The sequence below is a fragment of the Rhinolophus sinicus genome, linkage group LG03, assembly GCF_036562045.2.
Source record: "Rhinolophus sinicus isolate RSC01 linkage group LG03, ASM3656204v1, whole genome shotgun sequence".
In the NCBI taxonomy this organism is placed as follows: domain Eukaryota; kingdom Metazoa; phylum Chordata; class Mammalia; order Chiroptera; family Rhinolophidae; genus Rhinolophus; species Rhinolophus sinicus.
In genome coordinates, this window is record NC_133753.1 from 108,438,895 (window position 1) to 108,459,762 (window position 20,868).

A 20,868-nucleotide genomic window follows, 5' to 3' on the forward strand; every position below is an offset into this window, starting at 1 on the left:
TAAAGCTGCATAAATTATTTTTAAAAGTTCTTTCATGGAACATGCTTTTAATGGAATACTATCAAATTTAAAAGGGGACAGCTCTATATGTGCTAAAATGGACAGATCTTTAAATGATAATGTTAAATGAGAATAGTAAAGTGGCAGAATATGTGGTATGCTACCTTTGGACTTAATTATAGATATATATTGTAGGATGTGTCTAAATCTCATATATATATATACATACGCATGCATGCACACACACACAGGGTGCCAAAAAAATGTATACACATTTTAAGAAAGGGAAAAACTATTAAAATTGTTAATACTTAATATATACCAATGACAAAAGATGAATACAAGTCACGCTTGACTTCTGCAATTACAAGAAGTGCTCAAAGTGGTTACCATCAGCATAATTTTAATAGTTTTTTTTCTTTCTTAAAATGTGTATACATTATGGCACTCGGTGTGTGTGTGTGTGTGTGTGTGTGTGTGTATCTATATGTATGTGTGTATATATATGAGAGGGAGGGAGACACACATCCTAGGATAGGTAGACATAGTAAGATATAGAAGATAATTATTTTAAAGAATTGGGTTATGTAATTTTGGAGGCTTGTTGAGTCCAAAATATTATGGGGAGGCCAGCAGGCTCAAAAAAGCCTTGCAGCTCAAGTCCACAGGCAGTATGCTGAACCCGGAAGAGGCGATGTTGCAGCTGAAGTCTGAAGGTAGTCTGCTGTCAGAATTCTTCATGCTTGGGAGAATTCAGCCTTTTGTTCTATGCAGGCCTCAACTGATTGGATGAGATCCACCCACATAATGGAGAGCTATCTGCTTTACTCAAAGGCCACTGATTTTAATGTAAATCTCATCCAAAAACACTGTTACAGAAACATCCAGAATAGTGTTTGACTAAGTTGACACATAAAATTAACCATCACTCTTGGGGTTTGTAGCGGAGTGCCCCTGGAAACATCTCCCATGCACAGATTTTCCAAGCATCCTACAGTGTAGATTTCCAGCAAGTTCCAACAGCACAGCACCCAGTGACTTCCTTGCCACTCAGCGAGCCATGGCCATGCCCTCTTCAAAGGCCTGAATATCAGCTCTGGGTGTTCTTCCTTGGACTGTCCTTCTCAGCCCTAAGTGTAGTAGTTGCTTCCTTTATCTGCCACTCCTATACTCTTATAACTACTCTTTATTAGCCAATTCCTCATTACTCCAATCCTATATAATTGTTTAAAGATATACATTGTTCAAATTACTGTGTGGGTTTTTTTCCTCCTAATACAAATGACTAAATGCAATTCAGGCAAAATTACCCACGGAGACAGTATATGTCTGACAGTTGCTATATTAGACGTAAAATCTGAAGAAGTCTCTGTGTGTTGTTTTCCATTTTGAAGGGGTGAGAAGTAAAGGCACATGGCACAGCAATGGGGTGCCTCAGGACCACCTCAACTGTTTCTTCTCCAGCACATCAATCAGCCATTGTAAGGGGACACATACAGCCCCTTTCTGTGTCCACTTTGAGAAAGAAGCTCAGGGTTTGGCTGGCCTCTGCTGCACATGGGCACCTTCCTGCCACTTGCAGGGGTCTCAGCTACAACCAGAGCTGGAATTCCTCTCCTGGCTTTGGGGTCTTGCATGTATAATGGAGCATCTTCTGAAGTCAAAATGTTTAAAAACTTAGGCCGCCCTCACTGTGTAGACCAAGCTCCCAGTTTCACCTTGATTGCTCCAGGCTGCTGTGAACATGTTGCCTGTATGTCTCAAATCTGTTATTACAGCTATGCCCACAAGCATTGTTGGTCTCAGCCAACACCAGCATCATGGAGATGTAGAAACAAGGGGCAGACCCTGCCCATGCTTGTGCCTCCCTGTGACCCTAAGGTGTTGAAGTGTGCCTTGGTGATTAACACCAGGACAGCAGAAAAGATGGACAGGGTTTCAACCATTGGAATGCTGGGTCCTTAGTAAGGGGTCAGGGGAACCCGCCTCTTAAAGAACGGTCAGGTGAGGAAGCTGAAGGTCATGAACAAATGAGCAGTAATCCTATAAGCCCCAGAAATCCTGGGACACAGTTGAGTATCTGGAAGCCTTCCACCTAAGAAACATTCTTGTCCATTATCATACCTTGATTGGACTTACCTGGGAATTCTGTGATCTCAACCCACAAATCTAGTTTATCTCGGGTGCTGCTGCCATAAAAGGATCAGGACTGCCATCCTCGCAGACAAGGGCACTGACGGGTCCAAAGCCAGGCAGTAAAGCCCACCTCAGTGGAATCCTCTGGGCTGCAGGCCCAGCTGAGAAAGTGGTGGAATATATTCCTGCAGGTGACTAGAGGGGATTCCTCAGTGTTCTGCCTCTCTGGATAATGGGAGTTTCCAAACAGAGCTGCACTCTGAGGAACATTAGGCAATTGGGCGGAACACCCCCTGAATATGGAGGCAGATACATTCTGCCTTATTTATGGGTGTGCCAAGTAAATAATGCCACCCTCATTTCAGCCAATAGTGATGTGGTCAGCTCACCAGGGAAGTTCCTATTTTTTGTTAGGCAGCTCTTGGTGAACTTGGTTTCCAGGGAAATGTTGATACCTCCTTCCTGGACTAGAGAAGGATGAAGTTAACTTGTCTTCTCAGCAGGGTCCTGTGGGCATCCTCTGCTGTTGCTGTAGGGGTGGAAACAGAGCTTAGAGAGGGGAGCTGAAAATGTTCTCCAAATCCTAGCAGGCCAAATGAGAAAGCTGAAATTGAAAGCCAGGGACCTCAGTGCAAAAAAGCACTTACTGCATGACAGTAAGGAGAGCAGCCCTGGGCCCAGCGTCACTGCCACAGCTGGCTACCCAATGCCAATGAGGCATGGCCAGGAGTGGCCAGCCAGCTTTAAAATGCCAAAGACAAGACAGTCATGAGCAGAGGAGCGAGGTGGAACTGACACAGTGAGGAGGGAAAGTCAGTTCCCACAACATGTGCATACGCAAGTAGGCCCCTGGGCAGACAGAAGACAACAAGCACAGCTGGTTATCAGGCGTTACGTTGAGAAACACAAGAATACAGGCATTTATAGAGGCTAATACACATTCTACGGACCTAAGCCTACTCACGATACTTTGTAAATATGAGTAAAAAAATTGACTCAACTTGTAAATTTCTTCTAATGGAGGTCAAGCCCCAAGTTTTGTGGTGCTCTGGGGTCTTGACTTTAGTAATCAGTATGGATACATCTGCTCCAAAGTCCTACTGGGGCCGGGCCTCCTGCCAAGACTGCATGACACAGGAAAAATTCGGAAATCCTCCGAAAGTCATGGCTTGTTGAATGGTGAATCAAGATTCCTCTTTGATCACTGAATGCTGGCAAAGGTGCATTATGATCACGGGTATGGAGTGCTTCTGGATGGTTCAATTCAAAGTCTTTCTTGCAGTTGTGTTGGATTTTTTTCATGGTGCACAACAGTCTTGTTCCCACTTGGTGTTAGGTGGTTGGAGGAAGTGGGATCTAAGGATCGCCGGGTGGTATCATTCTTCAGGGAGAACAGGTGTGTGAGGGAAGAAGTCCTTAGCAGTCCAGGAATGGAACTGCCCTGTTCCTAAGGCTGTACTTCCTGTTACTTGGTGTAGGTGGTGGAGGTACATTTTGGAGGGGGAGGTAACAGTTTGGCCACCTGGGTTACCTATAACCCAGATCTGTAACTATGATAATAACAGTCAGTTTTTCCTTAGAGTTTAGAAGAAGATATTGATCTAAAGGGAGAAATGAGGTATCTGATGTTCACAGCTACTATAAGGTCATTGTAGAAATGACTAGAGAGAAAAAACAGCACATAATTACTCTGCTCAGCACAAGACCTATCTTCACTGTATCCTATTCATACATGTGCTTTACTTAAAAGTTATGTTAGAAATAAAGTTTAGTGAAATGTCAGAGAAAGATAAATGTGTGACCATATGATTTCACTTATATGTTGACTCTAAAAAACAAACGAACAAAACAGACTCGTAGACACAACAAATTGATGGTTACCAAATGGGTTGGGGGTTGGGCTGGGTGAGAAAGGTGAAGGGATTAAGAAGTACAAATTAGTAGTTACAAAACAGTCATGGGGATGTAAAGTACAGCATGGGGAATATAGTCAATAATATTGTAATAACTATGTATGGTGTCAGATGGGGACTAGATTTATCAGGGTGATCACTCATAAGTTGTATAAATGTTTAATCACTGTGTTGTACACCTGAAGCTAATACAGGTAACCCCATATAACATGGTTGTTAGGTTTCTAAAAGATGCTGTCATGCAAATCTATGTGATACGAAACAAAAACTAGTACAAAAAGGGGGGGAGGGGTTAGGTTCCAAAAATTTTAAAAACACACTATTTTTATAATTAAGAGAAATATCTTTATTAAAGCAATCTTCACCAAAAGTATAACATATTAATATGTATTCAATAATGTTTTCTTCGTCATTACTACTAAGCACCATTAACCAAGGGCGTTTTCGTTTTGACAAGATATCTTCAGCCTCTGAACTTAATACTCCACAAACAAAATGGATTTAAAATTCTAATAAATTTTAAAATTCTGCAATCAAATCTGGTATGACATTCATGCTTGAATGAAAAATTTCAAATGAGATATCTTTTGCTCTTAAAAGCTCTTATTACATTCCGTGTTGTTCGGAGATTTCCCTAATTTCGAATGAGATTTCTTTGCTCTTAAAAGCTCTTATTATGCTCCTCATTGTTCGCGGGTTTCTCTTAATTGTCAAATCATGTTAGAATGAAACCGTGTTCTAGAATGCCGTGTTGTACCAGAGTTTCCCCCACTTCTGGAACCGTGTTAAGAGTGAAACCGTGTTATAGAAGTGCTGTGTTATACCGGGGTTACCTGTATAATATTGTGTGTCAACTGTAATTGAAAATTTTTTTAAAAAATTTAAAAACAATAAAGCATAAGCATAAGCTCTGACTTAAAAAAAGTTTAAAATCATGTTTAAAAAATAGAGAAAGCTAATGTACATGATAGGAGAAACGTAATGGTAAGGAATCAAAAGACAGAAAGTTAAAGTAAATAAAAGCTAAAGGAACAGCCTATTAGTTAAACAAATCAAAATGAAAAGTAAGTAAAGCCAGCTAAAAGGTCATCTGCAAAATGATAACAAAAGACACATAAGCAAGGTAGAGACCTGGAGTCCAAGGGCCAAGAGCTCCATGCCAGGCACACAGTGTCCCGAGCTAAACCAGAGTGTCCCGTTTACTTTGCTCTTGACGCCAGGGGTCCCTGAAGGAAGCCTCCTTTCCCACATGATCATGCTGCACAGCACATCTGTATGGTTAGACCCAGGATTGCACGTGTCCTGGGTCATCCCACCAGTGTCAGCCAGGGGGTCCTCTCTCACCTGCTATGTTACCCTCCAGTCACTGTCCCACAAGTAGAGGGCCCTTCTATTCCGGGTAGGCACTGAGGACCCACCTATGTCCTAAATTCTCAGGGCTACTTAAGACCTACACATCTAAGAAAGTCGGTTTAGTGCTCCTTCTAGAGTATTTGCTTTTCAAATCTTAACAGGTGAGGCAGGTGAAGCCCTGAGCCTGTGAGGTGGGATGTCCAGTGGGGGGCTCTACTGCTGAACATCCATGAGGATCTCAGAAAAGGGCTCTGGATTTGCATCCTGGCTCAGCAGCTATGGGCCTTCGGGGAAATCACACATCCTGGAGCTTCCGTTTCCGACTTGTAAGGTGTTATTGCTATGTGATGTGTGAGCCCTGATTAGGTCACAGAATACACTTGGCACAGATGATGCAGTGTTTGTGTTTACAAGTGAGAATAATCAGAGATTGAAGGAGAGCAGTGGAGGGTGGCATAGCTGCCCAGTACTTCAGAACTCACCTTTCTGGGTTAATCCATGATGTGACTCCTAGGGCATCTTGATGACAACATTCATTAACCAGCAAGGTGTCAAACTCCACTTTCAGAGGAAGGGCATTTTATACCCCCAAGGAAGAGTCTAACCACTGAGGCTTACATAAGCTTAGAACTACTATCTCCCCTGGAAAGAAGTGGGTATCTGACAGGAGGGATTTCTGTTGGAACTACTGCCATGGGTGTGGGCCACACAAGTGACTACACCTGTGCCATCTTCTGCCCCCAGAGACCTCTCAACATGAGGGCACAGCAGTCTGCCTGGGCGAGGTGGGCACACTCCTACCTGACGGGGCAGAGACGAGGCTAGGTAAGTACAGAAGGACCTTCGTGGGGCCTGTCTGCCTTTACTTCAAGTCAGGCCAGACGTTCAGCTGCTAATCTCAGGGAAGAGCATGGCATTTATAATAGTGTGGCATCCCCCAACATACCACATTTTAGGGAAAAATCAAGACATATTTGCTGGCCAACTGGTGGGCCGAGGAGGGATGAGTAATTCTCCAAAAGAAAGGCACAGCACCCAGGTTCTCGATGTTCATTTTAATGCCACGTGAAAGAGCTGAGGCTCCACGCACCAAAGCGCACACAGACAGGTCAGGAGCGAGCACGGAGTGTCATTCTGTGTACATAACCCACAGCCACAGAGACGCTGAGCTCCCTCCCACACTCCAGAGGCAACTGCCTACTCCTACACCCAGCCTTTGTTCCCACCTCCTCCAGCCCCTCACCAACCCACCCTCCCCCAATTAACATATGTATACATACATGTTTCTTCCAGAACTCCAAAAAGTGCCTCCCCCACCCCAGCTCCCAATACTCAGGCTTCTGATGCATAAAGCCCCCTCTTTTAAGGATCATGAGGCAGACACCGCCTTTATGAAAGAGTTCCAACAAAATGGTACCCAAGAAAGCTTAATCACTTATATCACAATTAAATATAGACAGAAGGTATGCAGAAGGATAATGTCTGAAATTCTACCTGGGATCAAAATGCGCAGTGTGCGTAGTTTTTGCTCTGTTGTTATTGTAGATCCTAACCTCTTCAGGGTCTGGCTTAGGCCAAGATCACACACTGAGGTTCACCCTACTTTGTTTTGCAAATGTCAATTTCCTAGTCCTCCAGTGAGCAACCCAGACCAGAAAGACTGTTACAGCTGATTAACCTGAGGCATAGGCTCAGACAGCTCCCAGAATATCCTAAGCTCCAGGAAGAAAGGATAGAAGCTTTAGGGCATAACTAACTGCCTTCCAAATGATAAGCACTGGATAGCCCGAGGTAGAATAAGGATGGTGGTGATTTCTCTTTCTTCCTCCACCTGGGATGGTGTGATGTGTTTCACTGTGGTTTTGTTTCAGCCTTTTTTTGTTGCCATTAAGTTTTTTATTTTCGTTGAATTTTGTTGGGGCTAGCATTGCACCATGCAGTCCTATCTCCTAAAACTTTCACCTTCCCAACCAGTGAGCATGGCACCTGGGAGAAAAGGTGCCCAAAGTTAGGAGGGAAGCTCCAAAGGCGGGCACTCTGATCCATTGATAAGCACTGGCCTGTCGCATGGCAGGATGAAGCTAGTCCCTTGTCAGGATAAGAGGCATTCATTGGCATTATGCACAAGAATTCTGTGAAAATATACTACCTTTCTATTGGGGAGAAAGTCATCCTTTGGAACCTTCCTTCCTGACCCAACCCCTCTTATGCTCTGAGCCTGGCCCTTTAAGAGTTAAAAAGGGATCCAACTGGTAGAAGTCACTTCCTCAGAGATGACCTTTATTTGGAGGGGCCATTATCACAAACCACCACATCTAAAAGCACTTTACAGACTGGCCTTGGCTTCTCATCAGAGAATGGCCAAAATAGGCCATGGATTCTTTCACTCCATTTAGAAAGAGCTCAAAGTTGGACGCCAGTGTCCCCGCTGCTCTTCCTGGTCTACTTGCTCACAATGGCACAGAGCATACCACCTTGAGGACATCACAGAGGGACAGAGAAAGCAGGTGTCCCTAACAAGAGGCACAGGAACAGCGTCTCAGTAGCCCCAAGCAAGTCCCCAGGGCCGGTTTTTGAGCAAACCAGCCACTCCTGTCTGACATGTATGGACTCTAAATAGTAAACACTGTGATGCTCTACACCAGGGTGGGAAAGACGAGGGGCCAAGGCCGGACCACTGAGCACGGGGCTTAATTCTCAGCTCTCTACTCACACTGACTTCCTCCTGAACGGCTTGTCAAAAACATGAATTTGTATGAGGCAGTAATACCAATCAGAGCAACTAAACAAAAGACTTTACTGTCAGAACAAGGCGAGAGCCATGCTGCTGGGCTAAGCAGAGATCTCAGCTCCAGAAAAATGACATCCATTTGTGGGCGAGAACAACAGAGAGAACATGTATCTGGGAACCAGGACGACTGACTACACTTTCCTCTTATGTCTCAGTCTGTATCTCTGCTCCACATTCTAAGAGTGTAGAACTGTGCCCTGCAATCTGTTCTCACACAAGAGCCAGGAGGTTACTGCCCCATCAAAGAATTCAGCAGAGGTCTCAGGGTTGGGCCTTCTCTTCCTCAGAAGAGAACCCCCCCCCCCCCCGCCCTATCTCACCAAACTGCTCTTGGAATACTGAGACCAGTGAGGCTGTCCTCACCAGCTTTTCACATATGAAACTTCTCCCTACAAGAACACCCAGGAACAGTGAAGTGTAATCAGGTTTACTGCAGCTCAGAAATGTTATGCTCCAATTAGTGGTGCTTCCTTTAGGAGAGGCATGTCTATACCCTGGCTGCAGACAGAGCAAGAAGAAAATGCAAGGGGGGCAGAACTGTGCAGATGGTTTTCTCTCTGAACAGTGGAGAGGTTTGCTGCTGTCTTCCTGCAGCTCCTGGGGTAGCCATGCCTCTCACCCAGCCCTATCTTTACTTCCCCAGAATAAATACTCTCCTAGAAGGAGAATGTTAGTGGGATAAAGCAACAGCTTTTAAATAGTAGGGGGTCCCATCCAAGGAGGTTCACCACACACTGGATCCTGACACACGAAATGGCAGCCAAGGAGGTATTCTGAGTCTCTAGAAAGGGTATTACATCTCGAAGATAACAGATCTAGGCATTGTGCCTGCTGGACTTAGGGACTCTTCAAAAGGCACCTCTGAAGTTAGCCTTCCAGCCCTGTGAGCAGATAACCCTTCACGCGAGGAAGGTTGGTAGAGATAGGAGAAGCCAAGGCCCATGCAGGGCTGTAAACACTGCTTTTCTAAGGCCAACCTGGTGCATGGTTTTGGCAACTATGGTTATATTGCCAAAAGGTGATGTAGAGTATGTTCTGGGAGGAAGAGTCTTTCCACATTCTGAAACAAAGCATGGGGCTATTCTTGGGGGAAAAGGAAAGATGCTCTTTCTTCAGCCAAGGGCTGTGGGGTGGTTACTTGGGTAAATCCCACATGGTGTTCTGTGTTCATACCTATACACTGAGCACAAGAAAGCAATACCTGAACAGGTATGAGGAAATGATTATGTCTATATTCATTGGTGATGTGGCTCTAAAAATGGCAGAAACTCTCTTACAAGGTCAAGAAGTGACAAAACCTTTCTGGACTTCCTGGTCAAGCCCTAGCTAGCCAAACCCCGTCAGCTTCAGGCAAAGACTACGGTGCCTGGAGGAAAGGCCAGGTGAGTGCAGGCACCAAGTCCCCATGGGCCAAAGCCCATGCCTGACCCCAAGGTGCAGCCTGAGAGACCAGAGCTGCATCTCCATCCACTTGGCGCTGTGCCTCTGCACTCGGTCCTCACCTCAGCAGGTTCTGGGGCAGTCAGATCCACCTTCCAGGGATCTCACTCCCAGAGCCACTAAGAGAATGGACACCCTCCCTAAAGGGACTCTGTTCCTACCAGGACTACTCACCACCATGTGATCTTGAACTCATAGATGGGGCGCTTGCAGTAGTAGTGGTTGACGAGGTGCTTGTCACACACCCCAATACACTGGTGGTCCACGACGAGGCCCTGGGCTGAGAGGTCGGTGACCAGGCAGTGCAGCAGGTCGTACACGTCGGCCACAGCCTCCCAGGGCCCAAAGGACACGTCCACTTCACAGTGGTGCTCAAAAAGCTGCCCATCACTATCGCTCCGCTCGAAGCGCAGGGAGTTGAGGAGTGGACACTCGTAGGGGGTGATGGGCATCTCCTCCTTGAAGACACAGACCTTGAGCTTGGCAAAGCGTGCCTTCCGCTGCACTGCGCGGAGCCGGGCAATCTCCACAATCCGCTCCAAATGGTCTATGGGAGTGAGCACGCCCGGTCACTGGGGATGAGCACGCCCCGTCACTGGGAGGGGTGAGCGCACCTCCGCCACTGGGAGGGGTGAGAGCATGCCCCCGTCACTGGGAGAGGGGAGCGTGCCCCCTCACTAGGGGGTGAGCGCCCCCCATCACTGGGAGATGTGGGGGGCAGGGCGAGGCAGTGGGAGGGCACGAAGAGAGCCCAGTGACCACTGGAGCCAGAGGGAAGGGGCAGAGTCCTGGGGGAAGGCAAATGCAGGGTACAGACTTAAGGTTTATGGATCTCCAGAACAAAAGAAACCAGAAGGATGGGATGAGGATGGTCCTTTTGAAATGTGACTTGATGATTGTCAAAGGCGGTCCCTCCTTACCCTATATTTTCCCAGTGGAACCAAGATGGGGAACAGACGGGACAGAGATTCTCTCCCACCCTAAAGAGCATATGTGAACCCTGGACCCAGAACCTGTTTCGGGGGAGAGGAGGCACTGACAGATGCCTTACATACCTCACTGCCCCCAACCCAGACCCACTGGCCACCCAGGGCCTGGGCAGCCGGCCCCTCACCTCTGTAATAGGGCATGAGTCCCAGGAACGCCTGGCGCACTCTCTCCCCCTTCAGCGGCTGCATGTCCTCCAGCCGCTCCAGCAGGGGCCCAATGGCATAGTACTGGGCCTCTCGGTACACAGCCCGCACACGTTCCCTGGGCGGCAGGTCCCCTGAGCGCAGGAAATTCAGCACGTCTCTGAGCAGGAAAGAAAGGAGGTGGTGAGGAGGGGCTACTGCACCGGGCAGTGTCACACAGCGTTTAGAGCACAGAATCTGGAACCAGACCGCCAGCTGTATCACCTTGAGTAAGTAAGTGAACTTAACCTTTCTGTGCCTCGATTTTCTCATCTGTAAAATAGGGCAAATAAGAAAACTACTCAATAATGTTATGAGAGGATTAAATTAGTATATAAAAAGTGCTTAAAAAATACCTGGCCCAAAATAAGCAAGCCCTAAATAAATGTTAATAGTTGTTATTATCAGTATCATTATAATTACAATTATTATTAGAATAATATTAGGTATTGTTATTAGGTACATATAGGAATAATAGAACATTACCAGCCTCTTTATAAATATTTTAATCGTGGTATAATTAATATTCAATAAATGTATAAATCTTAATTGCACCATTCAATTACTTTTTAAGTATTAATATATCCATATAACCACTGCTTAGCTCAAGAACTAGAACACTTCCATCTTCATTTTTTTTTTTTAAAGATTTTATTGGGGAAGGGGAACAGGACTTTATTGGGGAACAGTGTGTACTTCCAGGACTTTTTTTTCTTAGTTGTGGAGGGCGCCATTCAACTTCAAGTTGTTGTCCTTTCAGTCTTAGATGTGGAGGGCGCAGCTCAGCTCCAGGTCCAGTTGCCGTTGCTAGTTGCAGGGGGCACAGCCCACCATCCCTTGCGAAGTCAGGAAGTCGAACAGACAACCTTGTGGTTGAGAGCCCACTAGCCCATGTGGGAATTGAATCGGCAGCCTTCGGAGTTAGGAGCACGGAGCTCCAATCGCCTGAGCCACCGGGCCGGCCCCCACTTCCATCTTCTTAATGCTTGCTTGTGTCTCTTTTCAGTCAATCCTGCAGAAGCAACCACTCTGCTTCTAGTTCTGTCACCAAAGATTCTTTTTGCCTCTTCTTCATATAAGATAGAGTCATAGAAGTAGAGATTCATATAAGTATAGTCATACGGTATGTTTTCTTTTGTGCCTGGCCTCTTTCCCTCAACCTCAGGTTTCTGAAATGTACTCACTCATATGTTGTGTGTAACAGTGGTTTGTTGCTTTTTATTGCTAAGTAGCATCAAACTATATGGATGTACCTCCTCCTGTAAGTTATTTTACCCATTCTCCCATTGCTGGGCATCTGAGTATCAGTTTCCAGTTTGAGGCTTGTAGGAGGTAAAGCTGTGATGAACATTCCTATAAAGGATTTTTTGTTAATACATGCACCAGTTTCTCTTGGGTAGACACTGGAAGTAGAATTGTTCACTCACAGTGCATGTTTAACAAAGTGGTTGTAGCAATTTACATTCCCAGTAGCAATGTATCCAGCTTCTATATCCTTGCCACTAATATTCTTCTATAGCTATACGGAAATCAAATTACTACCCCTAACATCTAAACAAACTGGTTCCAAGAGTAAATAAAATCACATATTGCATTTTCTTAAAATAAAAATTCAGTTCTTTTCATTCTCTTTTCAGATTCTTTAGTGCTAAGAGTAATCAGATCCATCACTGGTAGATGTGGGAAGGGCTTTTCTGTAAGGATCTGTGAGTAAACCCCAAGATCAAGCTGTTACCAGATCATAACGCAATACCAGATAACACTCACTGTCAATCTGCGCCAGCCACCATTTGTGTGTTATTCCATTGAATCTTTTCAATGACATTATGGGATCAGTGCTATCTTATGTCCATTTTATAAATGAGGAAAAAGTGGGGCTCAAAGAGGTTAAGGAACACACTTGCTCAAGGAGCCACAGCTAGCCAGAGGCTCGATGCAGACACAGTTGGCTCTGAGCCCACACCACACCCACAGTGGTCCAGACTTTAGCCCAAAGACACCCTGCCTTGATCAAGTGGGAAACTGCCTCCATGGTGGGTGCATGGGGTACATGAACTACCAACAGAGACGTTTACCCCACCAAATGCCCTAAACTCCTATTTTACTTTATCTGAGTCCTTTAACAACTTCACCTGCTGCTGCTGAATCATAGGCCACTGGAGCCCAGCAGTCTGAGGATAAATGACATAATATCCTGCTTTCTGCCACACCCTCACCTCGCTCTGCCACTTTCCAGGTGTGGTGACCTGAGCATGGGCACATCAGCCTGCAATCAAACCCTATTCTCCTTCCCCACAACCCTTTTCCAAACTGGTCCTCTAGGATCTTAAGCAAATGTTCTCATGGTCTGAAAAACATACCCCCAAGACAAGACCTAGCTAAAAGTGCTGAGGGAGCTGCCAGCTGGGGCCAACACTTTCCTCCCCCAAACAGCCTGTAAACAAAAACCTTTTTATAGCTCTGCAGTGATGTGAAGCTTTGTTTTCTCAGCATTGGAGGCAGCTGACAGCCCAAGAGGGAAACCCTGATGCTTCAAAGCAAATTATTTGACCAGAAGTTTCTTTCTGCGAATAAAAATGACCCTTCTCCCAATGTGCAAAATCCTACTTGGCGGCCATCTTTGTTCAAGGTCAAGGGCCAGCTGAGTTCTTTAGTCATTTCCAAAGTTAGACTGAAGGGGAAAAGAGCTTCAGCCATATACTCTGAGAGGACCTCGCCAAGGGTCACACCAAGGCTCTTTATTTAATCCACATAACAGGCCTGCGAGGCAGCTATAATTATTTCTCATTTTGCAAACAAGGAACCTGAAATTAAAAAGTCTTTATATTGCTTACGTGTAAGGCTGTCAGAAATCCTTTCTTGGGAAGGGGTATCTATTTTTTGAGATTGCTTTTCCATGTTTTAGTGTTAAAATAACAGTACTAATTGAAGGTTGTTTTGTTTTTTAAGACTTTTCTTGGCAACATTAAAGGATGGTAACCCCATGTGCCTGTCCCTTACCTTTTCTTACACCATGTTCCCTTCCTAACTGCAATGTTGAGCCCCAAAATCTGACCTGAGGGTATTCTCCGAGAAGGCGTTTTGGAACTTCCTCACCCCTACGTGGAATCACACCTATTCCTTTCCACACGAATGACAACTTCACTGTCTTAAACTACATAGGACAGAAGCAATTTCATCACATCCAGCCAGTATGTGTTACCTGGCATTTCTCTAACTGTCCTGTCCCTCTGGGAAAGAATTAAGAATTTTGATCTAATTCAATACGCACGTTTATTAAATTCTGTGAGTATGCTATCTCCTCTTCTAGATACTATGGAAGACACGAAAGCCCAGATCCTTGCCCAGGCCACTCACTTGCTAGGACTACAAAGCTGATCGTAGAGGGAGAGGGAGAAACATACCCAAAGTGTGTGCCGTCCCGATCAATGAAGTACCGGCCCTCAGCATCGGTGGGGATGTAATGGCGTCCGCTGAACATGGCAGCCAGCATGGTGTCTTCGTAGCGCCTCAAGGTAGACAGTCGTGTGGTGAAGTAAGCCCCTCCAATGTTAAGGGGGACAACCTCAGGAAACTGGAAAGAAACAGCTACATGTTCAGCCAGGGAAGGGAATGAGAGCCGGGCAGCTCCGTCTGCAGTCTACTTGGTTCTGATTAATGCCTCACCATTCACTTAGTCACCCAAAGCCAAAACCCAAGAGGGTTTCTGAACACTCTTCTCTCTCCTTCCTTTCACCACACTCACTAGTGGCCAAGACCTATCCATCCCCCTCCTCCTCTATCTCTGCTCTAGAGTTCAAAGCCTTCACTGTCCCCCTTGTACTTCCCAAATTTACCATTTTTGTGCCCTTGCTCATGTTGTCTTCTCTGTCCAAAACGCTCTTACCACTCTCCTTTGTCCATCTAGCAAATTTAAGTGCCCAAATGGTTGTTCACTGCATAGAGGCACCTGGATGAGTGATCTGCTAGCCCCGATGTGTGCCCTTTCTCTAATTCACACCAAGGCACCATGTAGGTTAGCAGTATCCGGTCATTCTAAGAGCTTCTATTCAAGTTCCCCTACCCTGTATTTCCGCTGTATTGTCTCTTGCCAATCCCCAAGACAGAGTTAATTAAACTCTCCCTCCATTGCACCTTCACTGCATGCCACACTCTCCTCTATTATAGTGCCTAGAACAACAAACAGATTGTCAATTATTTCTCTTTCAGCCCACCCTGCTAGACCCCAAGCTTCCTGATGGCAGGGACAACATCTTGTTCACCAATCATGAGGCCACCCACAGAAAGGCTTATGGATGTTTGATGAATAATTCCTTCTTAATCTGTAGAGTGAGATCAGTCCCCAGGTCCAGGTAAGGTTCTGGAGGCAAGGTGCAGAATAGGGACTGATGAAATAGATTTGCCCTGAGAAGCTCTAGGGCCTCCCTAAAATGCTCAGGACCTTTTCTTTCTTTCCCTCCCTCCTTCCTTCCTTCCTTTCTTATATCTTTCACTCCTTGTGATTTGGAGAGAAACGAGGCCAGTTCTCTCTAGTTTCCAACCGTCCTCCTCCAATTAACTAAAATGTTGGCGCAGTGCATGCTTTTCAAAATTACAACATCTCTCTGGCTCCAATGAAAGTCTGTTAGCTCCTCCTTGCTACTCTGTCTTCAGTGCCCAGCAATGCCCTACCTTCCCTCCTCTTTTTCCTTTTCTTGAGGGTCCTTTCAGGTGTTAATATGAGACTGTCATACACAGTAAGACCAGTGAAAGCCACGGAGCACCGCAGCACAGCAGCGAGTGAGGGTAAGCCAGCGAGTTGTCAGGTGAATGTGGACACATCTACCAGTTGGTGCTTCTTATCTGCACACAGTCCCTTACTCCACTCTCTGGGCAGCTGGAGACTGGGTTTAGGCAACCACCAGAGCCTCCACCTGGATTTTCTAGAGGACACTATCATCTCTTGGGGCTCCAAGGTTACCTTCCCACAGTCTACCCTCCCTCCTCTAGTTGGTAAGGGTGGGACACAGGGACGGGAGTAAATCGACCTTGTAGGCAGTGAGTACTGGAAGGAGGGGGTTGGGGACCAGGTGACCTCTAGAGCAAGGAAAACCCACCTGGTGCATTTTAGGAGGGGGCGGGCAGGTGAGTACAGCTCCTCAGCCACCACCCTCAGCCTGACCCCTGACCCTCAAACCGAGCGTTGCTTACATCCCAAAGGTCAGCTCCACCCAGTATCTGCTTCTCCCTCTGCGCCCCTTCACCCCCGTCCCTGCCTCCCTCCAAGTCCAGGTACCTCCTGAGGCAGCAGGGGCAGCGCGTGCCCCGCCTGTGTGGCCGTCGGGGTGGCCGGCTCCAGAAAGTCGTCTTCGGCGTCGGAGCTGGACATGGCACCGTCCGGGCGACGGCTGTCTGGCTCGCGCCCCGTGACTACCACCATCCCTTTGGCTCTGGGCAGTGGGCGCGGCTTCGGGCAGGCGGGCAGCGGACCCGGCACTAGCGCGGAGCAACGCCTGGCATGACGCAACGCGGCCGGCTGGCTGGACCGAGGGGCGAAGAGTGCAGCGCGCGCGGGCCTGGGGGAGGCCTCTCTCAGCCAATGGAGCCGCTAGCCGGCCACCGCGCAGACCGCCGGGCCGCCGGCCTGACGCGGTCGCCTCCTGTTATTGGCTGAGTCCCTGCTTGCTCCGCCCCTGACTGGCGGGAAGCTCGCCCAGTCCTGGAGCAGGTAGAGCGTCAGCCTGCGCCTGAGTGGCCACTGGAACCGGCCGGCCTGTCTACCTTGCTCTGATTGGCCCTCTGGCCAGCGGGCGCGCCGTCTCCTCCCGCGATCACTGGTCCCGCGGTCTGTACGGGCGCGCGCGCCCACCCTCTCCGAATAGGGTCTCCTGGTTGGCTCTACGGTGGCTCCGGCATCGGGGGCGACACCTAGTGATTGAGAGGCGGGAGGGCTCATGACCTAGTCGTTCGTTAGTCTCCAGGCTTGCGGGTCCTGCGCTGCCTCGGGCGTCGAAGGCCAGGGAAATCCGGGGTGGGGGTGGGTGGGTGACTTCAATGGAGGTGGAGGGGAGGACGGCTGAGGTCACCGAGGTTGTAAGAGAGGAGGGGCAGGATTACGACATGAGCTACCCCGCTTTAAGCAATGAGGGCAAAACCTGGGTTTCCAGTCCTTTCCGATCATAGGAATCGGAAAAAACTCAGAATAGGGGCAGTTGAGTTAAATTAAGAATGACAGTGATTCTCCACCTTCTCCATGCCAGTTCCTCCGCTGGGTACCTGGGCACACAGATGGAGACAGGCCCTACCCAAAAGAGCTCAGGCTGGTGAGGCGGAGTCCAGCCTATCCCACACATCTGTCTGCAGCCTTGGGTGCTGTGTCCACAAGTATGTCTGGGTGTGCGCAGAGACTCTCCTAGGAATCAAGGTTTTAGCTCTCTCAAACCGTTTTACACCCAGTTTCTCATTTGATTCTCACATTGTTGTGACAGAAAAGGAAAATGAGGCCTAGAGGATTGGAACAGTTTCCAGGAAGTTAACAATGAGTTAGAGGCACAGCACTTCCTCTGTTGGACCAATCCCATTCCCAGCTGTAGTAGTCTCCTAGGTTAGTGTTTTCTCCAACTGTAGTTGCGTCAAAATCACTGGAGGGGGACCTTGTTAAAATACAGATTCCCCATCCCTCCTCCAAAGAATCTGATTTGGTAAGTCCGAGGTGAAGCCCTTGAATTTGCATGCCTAACAAAATCCTAAGTAATTCTGATGCTGCAGGTCCTTAAACCACACTTTGAGCAGCACTGTTCTAAAGAAGGCCCCCAGAGGCCTATCATTACCTGCTCCAGCCTTTCTCAAAAATATCTATAGCAAGATGTCCTTTCCATCCTAGGACAATTAGGGTGTTTCAGCTGTAACAGAAACCTCAACCAAAAGTGGCTTAAATAATAAAAATAGTTTTATTATCTTACATAACAAGAAGTCTCTGTTAGATCCTGGATTGGCTCATTAAATAAGGAGTTACCTGGACCCATTAAGTAAGGAGTTACCTGGACCAGCTTCCTTCCATTTGTTTACTCTGCCAGACAGCCTCTCCTACCCTACGAATCCACAAGAGAAAACCACAAAACTAGGGGCTATCAGGGAGACATTTATTCCCACACTTTAAAGCCAGGCTGTATGCAGAAAATGGGAAGGGATTCCAAAGGCTCGGGAAGTAGGAAAATCTAAACTAAATGTACAATTAGTTTTATGTTGCTGAAATTGTTGGAGTTTTCATCTTACATTTCTACTGAGAATTTCCTTTAGGAATGTAGTTCCCCAGTTGGTTGTGTTTACACAGTGGGGAGAAATCCAAGGTCAGCAGCCTGGAATGAGGACTTGCTGAGTAAGTAGGAAGCGGCTGGAGCAGGCTTTCTGGGAAAGCAAGGCAGTTTGCAGGCAGCTGCTATCCCCACCCCAGTGGAATGACTTCCAGGCCAGTTCACATTAGGCCTGCAGGGAGGGTCAGTGAAACTTTGAGGGAGGGACGCCCATGCAGAGGTGGGAGCTGCTCTCAGAACACAGGAAGTTATAGCCCTGGGATTACGTCTCCAAGAGTCAACCAAATAAATAGTTCTACAGGCATCAAGCCCTGAGATTAGTAAACTGGATTCTATTTTCTATGCCTCCCCAAAGAAAAGAACTTTGAATGTGGACAAATCGCTGCATTCAAGTGCTGATTCAGCTCCTGAATTTTCTCTCCTGATTCTAATTTACTGAATAAATAATTTAACTTTAGGAAATGAAAAAAAGGAACAAAAGCACATATCTTCTTTTCTACATTACCTTCTTTTAGTTTTCATTTTTATTTAAATAATTTAGACATATAAACAATTATAGGTATAACAAATTAAAACGTATGTATTCAGAAACTGGGGAGACTTCTGGTCAAGATGTCAGAATAGATAAATGCTGTGCACACCTCCTCCCATAAAATTACAACTAAACCACAGAACAACCAGCATTGAGAATTGTCTGAAGACTAGCTGAACAGAGGTCCTATACCTAAAGATATACGGAAAAAGTCAAGTCAAGATTAGTAGGAGGAATGGAGAGAGAGAATAGGCACGCCTACTGTGTGGAGGTTAAGAAATGTGAGGGACATCTCAGCTGTGGAGGTCCCCCTTGAGGAGCAAGGGGTTCCAGCCCCATTCTGGGCACCCCAGCCCAGGGTTCCAGTGCTGGGAAGAGAAGTCCCTACAATTTCTGACTGAAAACCAGCAGAGATTGTGGCTGAGTGAGACAGAGGGCAGCTGGAGTCCCAGGAGCTCCTCTTAAAGGGCCTGCATACAGATTTACTTGCTGATGGACTTATTTACTCTGAGCTCTAGCACTGGGCAGCAGCTCAAAAAATGCCAGGGGCATATGGGGAGAAACTGAGTTGTCTGGCTTCAGGGCAATGGCTGGAGGGGCAGCTTTCTCCCAGATAGAAGTGCTGGTAGACACCATTGTTCCTTTGTTGAGCCCTCCCCACACCTAGTGTGCAGGTGCAGGCAAGTGCCAAGTCAGAGTCTCTATCAACCTAGCTGACACCATTCATTCTGCACTTGTGATTCCCTGAGATACGACCTCACCCAACTTGTGAGCTCACCCAAGCGCTTCCAGCTGGTTTTCCATACAAATGGCTTGTCTCGGCTCATGCTGCAGACTTTCCTAAACTCTCTGAGTGTTTGTATACCTGAAAACATTCAAACAGCATCTGAACTTGGTGTACCCCATACCTCTTGTTAAGCAGCTCCAAGCCTGGAACTAGTGGCAGCGGGACCCCATTCACAGCTTAGCCTCTCCCAGGCACCTCCAAGCTCAGTACAAATGACAAACTTCTGGAGATCACTTTTGTAGTTCACACCACGTGGCCCTGTCCTAGGCACAGGCAGCAGCTGACCATGGCCTATACCAGAGCCCTTCCCAAGAGGCTCCAGAACCAACACACCTCGTGGCTAGCTTCAGACCACATCAGAGCACCATTGAATCAGCTCCACAAACAACATACCTCAAGGGCAGGCTTGGCAGGTGCCAGAGCCCCACTAAAGTAAATCCCACTTTGTGGGGTCAGCCCCTGCACAACAGCACTCCCACTGTAGTCACAACTAGTCCTCACAGCCAATCAGCCTGAGGGTCAATCTCTCCTACTGACATGCAAACATCAAGGCTCAACTACAACAGGAGGGCACACACAACTCACACAAGGGACACACACCTGGCTCAGATGACCAGGGAGACTGAACTACTGGGCCCCACAGGACACCTACTACATAAGGTCACCCTACCAACACTGAGACATAGCAGATCCACCTAATGCACAGAAACAAACACGGAATCAGCTAAAATGAGGAGACAAAGAAACATGTCCCAAATGAAAGAACAGATCAATATTCTAGAAAAAGAACTAAACAAAATGGAGACAAGCAATCTGTCAGATGCAGAGTTCAAAACACTGGTTATAAGGATTCTCAATGATCTCAGGGAGAATTTTAGCTAAGAGATAGGAAACATAAAAATGGAGATAGAAAACAGAAAAGAACCAGTCAGAAATGAGGAATACTGTAACTGAAACAAAGAATAGATTAGAGGGAATGAATAATAGATTAGAGAAGCAGTGGATCAATTCAGCAATTTGGAAGATAAGGTAGCAGAAAACACTCAGAAAAAAAAAATTCAAGGGTGCTTCTGGGACAACATCAAGCATAGCAACATTCGTATGGAGGTACCAGAAGGAGAAGAGAGACAGCAAGAAACTGAAAACCTATCTGAAAAAATAATGACAAAAAACTTCCCTAACCTGGTGAAGGAAATATTCACATAATCACCACTCAGTTAGGAAATAGAACATCGTCAACTCCCATGCTCTCCAAGGGCTCCTTCCTGATGAAGGCACCTTCATTCTCCCAGAGGTCACCACTGTCCTTACTTTTCTGACAATCATTTCCTTGTTTTCCAAGCTTCACCACATATATATGTATCTCTAAGCAATGCAGTTTAATTTTAGCTGTCTTTGGACTTCAAATGAGTGGAATATTACCCATGTCACTGTTGATGAATATCTCATCAT

At 46.7% G+C, this 20,868-nt stretch overlaps 1 protein-coding gene across 1 annotated transcript; it reads right to left on the reverse strand.

Moving 5' to 3' along the window:
- Positions 1-2,527: 2,527 nt before the first annotated feature.
- Positions 2,528-16,366, reverse strand: KCTD7 (potassium channel tetramerization domain containing 7). Its single transcript, XM_019717611.2, has 5 exons — positions 16,081-16,366; positions 14,210-14,379; positions 10,748-10,926; positions 9,808-10,180; positions 2,528-2,665 (listed from the first exon to the last, which is right to left on the reverse strand). The coding sequence occupies exons 1-5, from the start codon at positions 16,222-16,224 to the stop codon at positions 2,620-2,622; spliced, it is 912 nt and encodes a 303-aa protein (XP_019573170.2). The 5' UTR covers positions 16,225-16,366; the 3' UTR covers positions 2,528-2,619.
- Between the last annotated feature and the right edge of the window lie 4,502 nt (positions 16,367-20,868).

Bases quoted from the DNA above. Each gene is read 5' to 3' on its own strand.
- KCTD7 (XM_019717611.2), bottom strand. From the start codon at position 16,224: ATGGTGGTAGTCACGGGGCGCGAGCCAGACAGCCGTCGCCCGGACGGT. The intron at 10,927-14,209 runs GTATGTTTCTCC...TTTCCTGCTCAG, and splicing joins CGGGACGGCACACACTTTGG to AGACGTGCTGAATTTCCTGC. The intron at 2,666-9,807 runs GTGAGTAGTCCT...CCACCCCTACAG, and splicing joins GAGTTCAAGATCACATGGTG to CAACAGCAGAGGATGCCCAC.